Consider the following 14195-nt stretch of genomic DNA (forward strand, 5'->3'; position numbering starts at 1 on the left):
ATCAAGTAATAACGTTTAATAGGTCATGCATATTCAATCATAAAAAAACTAATAGCCTTTATCATTCGATATCTATATCTAAAAATAATATTTTAATCGCTCAAATATTCATTCAAATTCAAATATATTATTATATTAAAAACACAGACAAATAAACCTCAATATGCTTTTAACCTATAATGAAACACCATTTTTTTTTAATAATATACATCTTGACCTTTACAAAAGTAGATAATAGCCGTTGGGGACTTTAATATATATAATTAATCATTGAGTTATTTTAAAGTTTTATTTTTTTAAACATAACTTGTAAAATACTCAATTAGCACATTTTGTTAAACTTGAAGTCCTTATTTTGCAAATAATATCAAAATATCTGCCCTATATTATGGGCCCAAATGGACAAATCATTAATTCTTATTTTATGACATTGTCAGAAAAAAAAAAACAAAATTTTTTTTATTGGAAAACGTTAACCAACGGATAAAATTTCCAAAGTATTGGTCAAAAATTCAGATTCAAAATTAATATTTTCTCCGTTTCATAAAAAACGATCTAATTTAAGTTGATACGAAATTTAAAAATATAAAGAAGACTTTTGAATCGTGTAATTCTAAATTAAAATTAAATCAAATAAATAAAATTATTTTTTAATCTTGTGACGTTATGAAAATGTATAATTAAAATATTATAAAAAAATCATTATTTTTTAAACAGATAAAAACGAAAAAAAGATTATTCTTTTTGAAACGATAGTGTATTTTCTTTTAAATATTAAATTCACCATTCCCTACCCCACCCCCCACTAACTCCACTAAAATGACATTCAGAAATACTTTTATAAAAATGGTACATTATATTTGGGATACGTTTCGAAATAGTTTCTTAAATATATTTTTGAACTGTTTGAATAAGCATTTGAATATAGATTTGATTATACTTCAAAATAAAGATATTAAGAATTAGAGTTAAGAAAATAATATTCAACACATAAACGAAACGTATTAAAAGTACTTTACGGAAGAAAAAAAATGATGTCTCCAACGGATGGCTCGCCTGAATGCCGAGTTTTTCTTTGCCTTCAACTCGACGTTATCGTCACATGCAAGATAAGGCCAAAAATTTAACTTTACTAAACAAGCGAGAAAGAGCAATAAGCCCTTGAGTAAATTTGTAAAAAGTGAACATTTATTTGTTTTTTATTGAATATTTTAAAAAGATTTTATTTATTAGATTTATCGAAATTATGTTCAAAAAATATAGTTAAGGGACTATTTTGAATCTACACTAAAACATAAGTGACCTTTTTTGTATTTTTCTCAAAGTTGAGATGGCATCTTTCATTTTGTATACTTTCTATATATACACACATGATATACACACAAATTCCCATCAACTTGCCTAGTAGTTGTCTGCACGACTACTCATTTTCTTCATTTTTTTTCAAACTTGAAGTTCAACAAGTAAGTTTGTTCACATTTGAAAATATTGTGTTCTTGATTAGCTGTTTTTTTTTCAACATTTTGTATGTATATTAGTAGTTTCATAGAGTTTTTTGCTGTTTTATTGAGTTTTTTTTACAAGATTGTTCTAGCAGAAGGCTATTGAGGGGGTATGTGACAAAAAAAGATTCTTTTTTTTAATCCACATTTTGTATGTTTGTTTTTTATAACTAGAGTATTTAGTAGTTTTATTGTGTTTTGCTGTTTTTATGAGCTGTTTGGTAGACTGTTCCAGAAGAAGGTCCTTGAGGAGTGCTGGGGTTAGCTTGTTTTCTTGATTTATACTTTGTAACTAAAAAAGATTCTTTTTTTCCCAACATTTTGTAGTTCTATTGAGTTTTGCTAGATTGTTCAAGCAGAAGGCCACTAAGGGGGGTGGGGTATGTGACAAAAAGGTTTCTTTTTTTAATTCCACATTTTGTATCGTTGTTTTGTTAACTATAGGATTTAGTAGTTTTATTGAGTTTTGCTATTTTTATGAGCTTTTTTAGTAGATTGTTCTAGCACAAGGTCCTTGAGGAGGGTTGTGGTTAGCTTGCATTCTTGATTTGTACTTTGTAACTAAATCAGATTCTTATTTTACCAACATTTTGTAGTTCCATTGAGTTTGGCTGTTTTTATGTGTTCTGCAAAACTATTTAAGCAGGAAGCCATTGAGTGTGTGTGTGACAAAATGGTTTCTTGTTTTCTTCCCACACTCTGTATGCTTGTTTTGTTAAGTATGGTACTGTTAAGTAGTTTATTTGTTTGCTATTTATATGAGCTTTTAGCATACTGTTCCATCAGAAGGTCCTGGAGGAGGAGGAGGCAGGGGGTTAAAATGGGGAAAATGTGAATATCCATGATGGGGTTGTGGTGTTTATCTTGTGGTTTTGATTAGCTGCTTTTTCTTTATATTTTACTATAACAAAAAAAGATTCTGGTATTCCCAACATTCTGTATTCTTGTTTTGATGACTGTGGTATTCATCTTGTGATCTTGATTAGCTGCTTTTTCTTTCTTTTTTTACTTTGTAACAAAAAAAGATTTTTTTCCCCCAACATTCTGTGGTCTTGTTTTGATGACTATGGGTTTGTGGTGTTTAGTCTTTTGTGCTCTTGATTAGCTGTTTTTTTTAATTAAAAAAAAAAGATTCTTGTTTTTACCAACATTCTGCATTCTTATTTTGATGACTCTGGTGTTTAGTACTTTTATTGATTTTTGCTATTTGTATGTCTTTTAGCAGATTGTTCCATAAAGAGAGTTTGTGAAAAAATGGGGAGAATGTCTATACCCATGATGGGGTTTGTGGTGTTATGCCTATGGGCTGTGGTAGCAGAGGGAGGATACATGAAATACAAGGACCCAAAACAGCCATTGGGTGTTAGAATCAAGGACTTGCTGAAAAGAATGACTCTTGAAGAAAAGATTGGTCAAATGACTCAAATTGAGAGGGCTGTTGCCACAGCTGATGTTATGAAGCAGAATTTCATTGGTATGCTTGTAATATGCATTTGGTTTTTTTGGAAAAGGCACATCTATAGGTTATGCTACTCGGACTCCCCAATAATGTTGCCGTACATGTGTCAAATACTATCTTTGAATGATCCAACACACATTTTTGAGAGTCTTAGCAACATAGTCTATAGTTATGTGTATGTTTGGTTACTTATTGTTTTGCCTTGCCTTTAAGAAAAATGATAGTGATAGATAACTGTGGCCTAAGACTAAAAGTGAGTGAAAAAGGGATACTCTTAGATTCAGTATTGTCTTGTATTTTGGAGTTCATCCTCAGTATTTTTTCTGACAGGGAGTGTACTGAGTGGTGGAGGCAGTGTACCTGCACCCAAGGCCACTGCTCAGGTTTGGACCAATATGGTAGATGGGATTCAAAAGGGTGCTCTTTCAACCCGTCTTGGGATTCCCATGATTTATGGAATCGATGCGGTTCACGGACACAACAATGTCTATGGGGCTACAATCTTTCCTCACAATGTTGGCCTTGGTGTCACCAGGCAAGTAGAATCATCATTCCTCAGTAATAATTAACGATTCCCTTTTCGTCTAGTGATAATAATAAATTTGTTAATTTTATGCAGGGATCCTGATCTGGTGAAACGTATTGGGGCTGCAACTGCACTTGAAGTTAGAGCTACAGGAATTCCATATGCGTTTGCTCCCTGCATTGCAGTGAGTTGATATGATTACACTTAGTGCACATGGTGCTTCTCTCTATGTATGTTTATGTCTGAATAATTGTTTTATGGTAGGTATGCAGAAATCCTAGATGGGGCCGTTGTTATGAAAGTTACAGTGAAGATTATAGGATTGTGAAAACCATGACTGAGATTATTCCTGGTCTGCAAGGAGATTTGCCAGCTAAATCTAAGAATGGTGTTCCTTACGTTGGCGGCAAGTATGAATCTTTATCCCTTTTTAGACTACCGTCATTTCCTTGACGATGTTACTTAAGCTAGCAAATTCTTATGAATCATCTATGATTCTTTGACTATCAATGCTGATGTTGTTGTTTGTTGAATTTAAGGACTAAGGTTGCTGCATGTGCTAAGCACTTTGTGGGAGATGGTGGCACGAAGAATGGTGTTGATGAAAGCAACACTATAATCAGCTCAAACGATTTATTTGACATCCACATGCCTGCATACTATGACTCACTTAGAAAGGGTGTTTCAACTGTAATGGTGTCTTACTCAAGCTGGAATGGAAGAAAGATGCATGCCAACCGAGACCTAATCACTGGTTTTCTGAAGAACAAGCTCAAGTTTAGGGTAAAGATGATCATTTCACTTCGTTGTAAAATTCTGCCAGTTAAAGTCAAGTTGGGGTATATTCCAGTATAACCCAACCTCGTCTGGTTTTTATCTTTCAGGGCTTCGTCATTTCAGATTGGCAAGGGCTTGACCGAATTACTGACCCTCCTCATGCTAATTACTCTTATTCTGTTCAAGCTGGAATCACAGCAGGAATCGACATGGTTAGTTAGTCATATAAATTCGTACACAGATCTTTCGATCATCTCATCTTGGATATGTTATACTAGTTCTTTATATTCACTATGACTACTTTGTCTATGCTTCAGATTATGGTCCCTGAAAATTATAGAGAATTTATCGATACTTTGACATCTCAAGTGAAAGCCAATATCATTCCTATGAGCAGAATTGATGATGCTGTGAAGCGGATATTGAGAGTTAAATTTGTCATGGGTCTCTTCGAAAACCCAATGTCTGATCCTAGCTTGGCAAACCAACTCGGTAGTCAGGTAAAAAATGTCGCCTTAGTTATCCCAATACTATTCTGCTCAGGCATTTCGGGTGCATTGTCTTTTCTATAGGAGCATAGAGATTTAACCTGCTACATTGTCTTTTCTATAGGAGCATAGAGACTTAGCAAGGGAAGCAGTTAGGAAATCACTCGTGCTCTTGAAGAACGGAAAAACACCTAGTCACCCACTGCTCCCTCTTCCAAAGAAAGCACCAAAAATACTTGTTGCTGGAACTCATGCAGACAACTTAGGTTACCAATGTGGAGGCTGGACAATCCAATGGCAAGGCGTTGCAGGCAATGATCTTACAGTTGGTACGTTTTCAGACTCTCGTATTTTATAGCTTTGCCAACATCTTCATTGTGACATGATGCAACAATTCTACTGCCATCTAGTGTTTGAACAACACACAATGTGCGTGATTGATCAAATTATACAGTGATTTCCTCCTCCTTTATAGACAAACTTAATCCATTGTTGCTTGGATACTTCGAAAATGCTGATGGATGTGTGTCCAAACAACATATTACATATTACATACGTTTTACACCAACTCTATTCTGTTTTGATACGCGTTCCATGACTTGACAGGAACCACCATTTTATCTGCTATCAAGAAAACAGTTGATCCTTCTACAGAAGTAGTCTACCAACAGAACCCTGACGCCAACTTTGTTAAGTCCAACAAATTCTCCTACGCCATTGTAGTCGTGGGAGAAGTCCCATACGCAGAGATGTTTGGCGATAGCTCAAACCTTACTATAACTGAACCCGGCCCTAGCACCATCAACAACGTCTGTGGGGCAGTGAAGTGTGTTGTAGTTGTTGTCTCTGGTCGTCCAGTCGTGATGGAGCCTTATGTTGCCAAAATGGATGCCCTTGTAGCTGCTTGGCTCCCCGGTACTGAAGGACAAGGCGTTACTGACGCTTTATTTGGCGATTATGGCTTTACTGGCAAACTCGCCCGGACATGGTTCAAGTCAGTTGATCAGCTCCCTATGAACTTTGATGATTCACACAATGATCCTTTGTTTCATTTTGGATTTGGACTTACAACTAAGCCAGTGAAAGCCAACTACTAAACATGAAAAAAATGATTAATGCAGAAGTCATTTTGTCAACAATTTTCAAAGAAAACAAAAAGTGGTATAAACTTACCACAAAATTAAGCCAAGTAATCTTATTATTTATCATTATTAAAAGCTTGTGAATTTTGCCATGTAAAATATTTATTTAAGCCTGAGAATGTTGTAATATTATGAACCTAAATGGAGCATTTATGAAAATGAGGCTTAGTTATGTTATATTGATTTACGAGTTTGATAGAATTCAGTAGCTTTAGCCATATATGAGCTCCAAAAAGCAAGTTGAGACTTTTGTAAATTCAACTTACATAATTGATAGTTTTAATAATATTAAAGAAGAGTATTAATTTAGTTGAAATTATTAGTGCGCGAAAAATAGTAACAGTATTTTATTTGAGTAATGTTTATATTTATTTCCTATCTTTTATCTTCGAGTTTTGTTTCTCATCCCTTTTGCATATTGACCTTCATTTACTACTCTTGCAAATCAAATCAATCAATATCGTGTTCCCGAAAAGAGAAAAGTCCAACGAATGTTAGAAGTCAAGTCTGCATCTCATATTAACCAAAATCATCTCATCTGTAAATAACATATATCGTGTTACATAATCTTGAATATATCGTATCAAAAGATATTGAAAATATTGATTTGTTTTTGTTTTGTTTCACATCGCAAATACAATATTATTTTTCGTATAACAAAAATAAGAATTTATTAGTAATAAAACTAAAAAAAGACTGTTTAAGATTTTTTTTTTATCTTTCGATATTTAACCCTTAGCTTTTTTTTAGATAAAGAATGTTATAAATTGAAATAAATAAAAGTGTAAAAACAGAGAATAACATTTAATTTATTTCCAAATATAACATATTCTTACGATTCACTTGATATAGAGCATATAATATTTAATTTTTTTATGCAAATGATCTGATAATATAAAAATCGTTTGATTTTACTTATTATATAAAAGCTAAATACAAGAATCGTATCTTGTAGTTATTATTATTGAACCATTAATCGACATTCTATGAATATTTGTCTTAAATATAATTAATTGTTTTCCTTTTAGGATACAATATTATTTTGGAAAGAAAATTATAAACATATTTTCTAGCTAAATAAATAAGGTAAATAATTTTTAAAAATCCTACGTGTTGTGTTTATCTTAAATTAATCTTGATAATTATTACTAATTTAATTTGTAGATATCATAATCATTTTAAAATACTAATACTACTCAAACACTATATTATAAAAGCTTCATAAAAATTCCAATATGTAAACTTATTCACTAATTTCATCTCTTTTACTTGGTACGTTTTCTTTATTAATATTTGTATATTGCATCTATCTTTTGCAATTTAATTATTTGAATTTCTGGTTGAATTTGGTGATTTATTTTGTTTTTACCTATATAATAATATCCTTTTCATTATTTTTCTATAGTTTTACCTCTTTTAATTTTGTTGTTAATCCATATAATAACAACAAAATAATTGATTTGAGTGATTATGTTTATAATTTTAAGCTATTAGTGTGTAAAACTTGAATTTTTTTTTTGTTGTTTTAATATATAACAATGTAAAAAATGGATCTATGTATTTTTATGTTAATTAGTGTGTAGAATTTGAAATCTTATTTTAGTGTATAACGATATACAAAATCAGTGTCGGATCTTAAGATAGTCGGTGCTCTGAAAGTGGCGGTAAAAATATACAAAGATATCTTAACAATGAGATGCGAACTCGGGCTCAACAACACTAAAAGAGTCTTAACCATTCACCCAAAAGTCAATGGACCAGTCACCAATTAGATCATTTGTTCATCTTTCGAGTCGAGATTAATAGAGTCTCGAGCACCCAATGAACTCTATGTAGGTCCGCCCCTATACAAAATGGATAGTGTATGTATTTTTATGCTATTAATTAGTGTGTAGAATTTGAAATCTTACTTATGTTGTTTTAGTACATACTATTTGCAGATATCAAAAGTGATCAGCTATGAAATCAAGAATCTCAATCACTTTATTGGGACTCGTGCTACTGTTCTCAACATGGGAATCATGCATAGCACAAGAAGGAGATTACTTGCTCTACAAGGATCCCAACAAGCCGATAAACGCGCGAATAAAGGATCTAATGAGTCGAATGACGCTGTCAGAGAAAGTCGGACAAATGTCCCAACTCGAGAGGAGAAACATGACAACTGACATCGTGAAAAATTACGCGATAGGGAGTTTACTTAGTGGTGGAGGGAGTGTGCCAAAACCTGAAGCAACAGCTCGAGAATGGGTTGATATGGTGAACCATTTTCAAAGAGGAGCATTGTCTAGTAGGTTAGGGATACCTATGATTTATGGGATTGATGCTGTTCATGGACATAATAATGTTTATAAAGCTACTATTTTTCCTCATAATATTGGACTTGGTGCAACTAGGTATGTTTTCTCGATTTTCTAGCTCATTTATTCTTTTAACTTTTATATACTGACACGATTCACTTTTATATACTGACACGATTCGATGAGGTAGGAGTTTTAGTTCATTTATTTTTTTAATTTTTATATACTGACGATTCGATAAGGTAGGAGAGCCTTTTTTAAACCCCCAAAGAGGGTTTTTTTTTAAAATGTTATATAAAGAGTGTCTTTGTTACTCTCTCCGTCTGGTATTGTTTGTTATGGTTTTTATTTTTAGAGTCAAACTATAAAAACTTTGACTAAAGTTTTAAGATGTATTTTTTGATCATATTAATATGCAAAAACTGAAATTTATGGAATTGATGTTGTTCATGGACATAATAATGTTTATAAATCTATATACTATTTTTCCTCATAATATTGGACTTGGTGCCACTAGGTATGTTTTCTCGATTTTTCTAGCTCATTTATTCTTTTAATTTTTATATACTGACAATTCGATAAGGTAGGAGTGCCTTTTCAAACCCACCAAAGAGGGTTTTTTCGAAAATGTTATATAAATAGTGTTTTTATTATTCCCTCCGTCCGGTATTGTTTGTTATGGTTTCTATTTTTGAAGTCAAACTATAAAAACTTTGACTAACATTTTAAGATATATTTTTTCATCATATTAATATGCAAAAAATTACAATTTATAGTACTTTTTATATAGTTTTAGAATATCTAGTTTTTTTGGTTTAAAATATCGAATTATGGTGATCTAATTTAACTTTGAAAATAAGTCAATTTGACTTTCGAAAAGCGCAACATGACAAACAATTCCGGACGGAGGGAGTATATAATTATGTAGACAGAAAAAAAAATCTTTAAATGATTTTATTATATGATTGTAATAAATTATGATCTTGTATTAGGAAAAATAAATATTTAATTTTTTTTGAAATTTACATAATAATTTGTATTTTTTATTTGTTTTAATTTTTTTTTTAGAGATCCTGAACTTGTGAAAAGAATTGGTGTAGCAACAGCTCTTGAAGTTAGAGCTACTGGAATTCCTTATGCTTTTGCTCCATGCATTGCGGTATAATTTAATATGTTATAATAGATTATAAATTTATTGATGTTATTATTTTATAAGCGATCTGATTATATGAATATTTTTTGACAGGTATGTAGAGACCCAAGGTGGGGTAGGTGCTATGAGAGTTATAGTGAGGATCCACAAATTGTGAAACAAATGACTGAAATTATACCTGGTTTACAAGGGGACTTACCTAAAAATGTAGTAGGCATTCCTTATGTTGGTGGAAAGTAAGTTAACTTACATATCTTACCTTTTTTTCGGAATTTTAATATTTTTAGTCAGTCGATTAAAAATAATATTTTTATGATATAATGGATTGTAGTAGTTTTTTATGTATATTCAATGTATAATAAGTGTATCTGAACCCCGAAAGTTAAGATTAGGGGTTAATTTCTCACCGGGGGCATAAAAGGGGTCCATCTAAACTCCTTCGTAGAGGTTTATGGTCACTAAAAGATGCAAGGGGTTCTTCTGTATTCCTTTTGTCTTAAAATTTCACTACATATAATGCTTTTTCATTTTTGACGTATTTCTTCATACTTTACCTCACGAGGGTCTTTCAGAAATAGTCCTCTCTGCTAGGGCTAAGGTGGTTAACATACACTTTACCCTCTCATGTTTGTTGAATATGAACTAAGTACATTTGTCATTCGAGTAGAGTATCTTTCGAGAACAGTCTCTCTGGTAATGGTAAGATATGTATGTACTCTACCGTCCTTAGACCTCACGTGTGGAAATACACTCATATGTTGTTGAATATGAAGTTGTAAACAATAATTGTTTGTTTGTTTGTTTGTTTGTAGGGAAAAGGTAGTGGCATGTGCAAAACACTTTGTTGGAGATGGTGGCACAACAAAAGGGATAAATGAGAACAACACAGTGGCTGATTGGCACAAATTGTTAAGCATTCACATGCCTGGTTATTATCATTCAATCATCAAGGGAGTTTCTACTATTATGGTTTCATATTCAAGTTTGAATGGAGTTAAAATGCATGCAAATCATGATCTTGTTACCAAGTTCCTCAAGGGCACACTACATTTCAGAGTAATGAATTAACCACTTTACTTTCTTTTTATTTTAAATTGTTTATTTTACGTATATACAATGTTTGGTATCTATATTGGAGTCTGATTATACACGTCCTTTAGTTTCCTACCAAAGTAGACTCTATTTCAAGGTCCTGTCTCCTGGTTAACGACGAAGGAGTACTTACTACTCTACCGTTGCTCAACTTATCCGTATTGGGCTTGATTAATTCAGATTCACGTAAAAAAGTTCCGTTTTGGGGGACTAGTTACTCTATAGTAAAGATGAATCCATTCTCTAGGGTCAAAAGGTCGAACTTGAGACCTCTAATTAAGGATAATGGTGACTCGATTCCCGAGGTTCAAAATGTCGAGAACTCGAGATTTCTGATTAAGGATGGAGGGGTACTTATCATTCTAGTGCAATTTTTTAGTGTTGTTGAGAACTAATAGTTTTGATTTGTTTTTTTTTAAGGGATTTGTTATCTCAGATTGGCAAGGAATTGACAGAATTACTTCACCACCTCATTCAAATTATACACACTCAGTGTTGGCTGGGGTTCAAGCTGGGATTGATATGGTTAGCTTTCTAGTACTCTCTTTTGTCATTTTACATATGTTGTTTAGATTATTGGTGTTGTAATTCTTCTGATGTTTTTCGTACGTCGTTTTTAAGCTTTTTCGATGTTGTACTTCTTCTGATCTTTCTCGTATGTCGCGTAAACTATTGATGTTGTACTTCTTCTGATCTTTTTGTATGTGTTTAAACTTTTGATGTTGTACTTCTTTTGATCTTTTTTATATGTCGTGTAAACTTTTGATGTTGTACTTCTTCTAATCTTTTTTATATGTCGTGTAAACTTTTGATGTTGTACTTCTTCTAATCTTTCTTATATGTTGTATAAACTATTGATGTTGTACTTCTTCTGATCTTTCTCATATGTTGTGTAAACTATTGATGTTGTACTTCTTCTAATATTTCTTGTATGTCGTGTAAACTATTGATGTTTTTACTTCTTCTGATCTTTCTCATATGTCGTGTAAACTATTGTTGTTGTACTTCTTCTGATCTTTCTTGTATGTTTTGTAAACTATTGATGTTGTGCTTCTTCTGATCTTTTTCATATGTCGTTTAAACTTTGATGTTCTACTTCTTCTGATCTTTTTCGTATTTTATTTGAACTTTCGATGTTCATATGTCATTTAACTTCTGGTGTAGTGGTTAAAGTGATCGATAAAATGGATCGAGAGAGTAAATACTTTGTCAAGATGTTATGAAATTTGAATTTTCATCTGATTATTTTTGTGGTTTTTTTGCAGATCATGGTCCCTTTGAACTATACAGAATTCATTGATACATTGACCTCTTTGGTGAAAAATAATTTTATCCCCATGACCAGAATTGATGATGCTGTGAGGAGGATCTTGAGAGTCAAATTCACCTTGGGTCTATTTGAGAATCCTTTGGCTGATTATAAACTAGTTAAACACGTCGGAAGCCAGGTCAGTCTTGAAAACCGAACAAAAGAAACACAGTCTGATGCATGAAATATCTCGTGTTTTCCATAAATGCACAAAGTGTCTCGTGTTGTTCTGGAAAAATGCTGTTGTGTTCGTTCACTCAATGTTGAAACAGAACAGAAACAAAAAAGACAGTGTAATGCATGAAGTATCTCGTGTTTTCACTTTTCTATGAATGCACAAAGTATCTCGTGTTGTTCTGGAACAATGCTGTGTTCACTCACTTTTGAAACAGTAAAAAAAGACAGTCTGATGCACGAAGTATATATCTCGTGCTGTTCTGGAAAAATGCTGCTGTGTTCACTCAATTTCGAAACAGAACATAAAAAAGAACAGTCTGATGCATGAAGTATCTCGTGTTTTTCCATCAATCCACGAATTGTCTTGTTTTCACCTTGAAAAATGCTCTGTCATGTTCACTCAATTTTGAAACAGATGAAAGTCTGATGCACAAAGTATCTCGTGTTTTTCTGAAAAAATGTTGTGTTCACTCACTTTTGAAACCAAAAAAAAGACAGTCTGATGCACAAAGTATCTCGTGTCGTGTTATGGAGAAATGTTGTCATTGATACACGAAGCATCTCGTGTTGTTCAGAAAAAATGCTGTGTTCACTCAAATTTTGAAACAAAACCATACCTTAAAAGATGTTGTTATTCTAATACCTCTGTTTCATTTTATGTGACGTTATTATTATTTTTTCGGTTAACAGGCACATAGAGAAGTAGCAAGAGAAGCAGTTAGAAAATCACTTGTATTATTGAAGAATGGGGCAAATGCTAATGACCCTATACTACCTTTACCTAAAAAGGCATCAAGAATATTAGTAGCTGGAAGTCATGCCAATAATTTGGGCTATCAATGTGGTGGTTGGACAATTACATGGCAAGGAGTTGAAGGAAACAATGTCACAACAGGTATATATTTCATACTCTTGTCAAACTAAGACACGTAAAAAATGAAACAGATGGAGTATAGTATAGTATAGTAAAAACTTTCCGATTTCTTTTCAGGTACTACTATCTTGGATGCTATAACAGCTAGCGTTGATTCAAACACAGAAGTGGTGTATAGTGAGAGCCCTACAACAGAGTTTGTGAAGTCGAACAACTTTTCATACTCGATTGTTGTAGTAGGTGAGTTACCTTATGCAGAAACAGCAGGAGACAGTATGAATTTGACGATTACTAAGGGAGGTATCGACACAATGAGTAGTGTATGTGGCAACACAAAGTGTGTTGTGGTGTTAATATCAGGCAGGCCATTAGTTGTGCAGCCATATTTGAGCAACATTGATGGACTTGTTGCTGCATGGTTGCCTGGATCTGAGGGACAAGGTGTGGCTGATGTGTTGTTTGGTGATTATGAGTTTAGAGGAAAGTTGTCAAGAACTTGGTTTAAGAGTGTGGATCAATTGCCAATGAATGTTGGTGATGAAGATTATGATCCACTTTATCCTTATGGATTTGGGCTTACTACAACTAAAGTAGCTTCTAGATAGACAATTAGATATGTTGAATTACTAATATTTATAAGTTTTTGAACTAGTTTTTTGTTTTGATTACCTACATGTTTACTTGTGGTTACCATTTTTCGTTATAATGAATCATCTGTTTCGATTACCTACATTCTCGTTTTGTTGTTAATGGTGTTTTCTTATAGAACTAACGTGATATGATATGTTTATGATTATAAGATTTGTAAGGTTTTGAGTTTCGTGGCGAGTTGTCAAGAAGTTGGTTTCAAGAATGTGGATCAATTGCTTTTGGTAATAAAGATTATGATCCACTTTGTCCATTTGGACTTGGGCTCACTAAACTGAAGTCCAAGATCAAATAGTTCTCATTAAAAATATTAGGGTTTTAATGATTTGATCAGTCGCTAGCTCTCGTATTATGGAGATTTCTCATTTATAGGTGCTCGTTCTATTTTGATTTGAATGATTTGAGGCTCTCGAGGTATATATGAGCGGTCCTTTAAGTGTTTCGATGGTTCAAACAAAGAAAAGATTATGATTTTTAACATCACCTCAACTCCCATTTTTAGTCATAAAGGATGGAATTAGAACAAAGTTATCTCACAAGCAAGAGTCAATATTTGAATGTTATGAATTCTAAACATGAAACAGAACTTGGCAATAGTTTTGAAGAGCCGGAACAACATAGTCTAAACGAATGACCAAAGCACACATAAGTTTGAAGCCGGAACTTAGGAGCCTAAAACAAGCTTTCACAATACTGACTAAAATACATCTCGATTATATACTCTGATTGTTTGACTATATGCATCCCA

General features: G+C 32.7%; 2 protein-coding genes across 8 annotated transcripts; both read left to right on the forward strand.

Annotated features, from left to right (window-relative positions):
- Nucleotides 1-1259: 1259 nt before the first annotated feature.
- Nucleotides 1260-6071, forward strand: LOC101256554 (uncharacterized). Of its 7 annotated transcripts, none has more exons than XM_010315170.4 (10): nucleotides 1260-1463; nucleotides 2725-2976; nucleotides 3292-3496; nucleotides 3581-3671; nucleotides 3752-3897; nucleotides 4027-4270; nucleotides 4372-4476; nucleotides 4582-4764; nucleotides 4877-5081; nucleotides 5359-6071. In XM_010315170.4, exons 2-10 carry the CDS (start codon nucleotides 2757-2759, stop codon nucleotides 5847-5849), a joined length of 1890 nt encoding a protein of 629 aa, XP_010313472.2. In that variant the 5' UTR covers nucleotides 1260-1463; nucleotides 2725-2756; the 3' UTR covers nucleotides 5850-6071. The 7 variants fall into 7 exon arrangements, with proteins under 7 accessions (XP_010313472.2, XP_004251206.2, XP_069147467.1 ...); XM_004251158.5 differs by having other exon boundaries at nucleotides 1332-1463; nucleotides 2728-2976; XM_069291366.1 differs by lacking the exon at nucleotides 1260-1463 and adding an exon at nucleotides 1472-1612 and having other exon boundaries at nucleotides 2728-2976.
- Nucleotides 6072-7572: 1501 nt separating this feature from the next.
- LOC101259510 (uncharacterized) lies at nucleotides 7573-13529 on the forward strand. The gene is made up of 8 exons (XM_069291459.1): nucleotides 7573-8290; nucleotides 9263-9353; nucleotides 9441-9583; nucleotides 10160-10403; nucleotides 10860-10964; nucleotides 11705-11887; nucleotides 12616-12820; nucleotides 12917-13529. Exons 1-8 carry the CDS (start codon nucleotides 7854-7856, stop codon nucleotides 13402-13404), a joined length of 1896 nt encoding a protein of 631 aa, XP_069147560.1. The 5' UTR covers nucleotides 7573-7853; the 3' UTR covers nucleotides 13405-13529.
- The last annotated feature ends 666 nt before the right edge of the window (nucleotides 13530-14195 follow it).

This window comes from Solanum lycopersicum, chromosome 11, assembly GCF_036512215.1.
Source record: "Solanum lycopersicum chromosome 11, SLM_r2.1".
Taxonomy (NCBI): Eukaryota; Viridiplantae; Streptophyta; class Magnoliopsida; order Solanales; family Solanaceae; genus Solanum; species Solanum lycopersicum.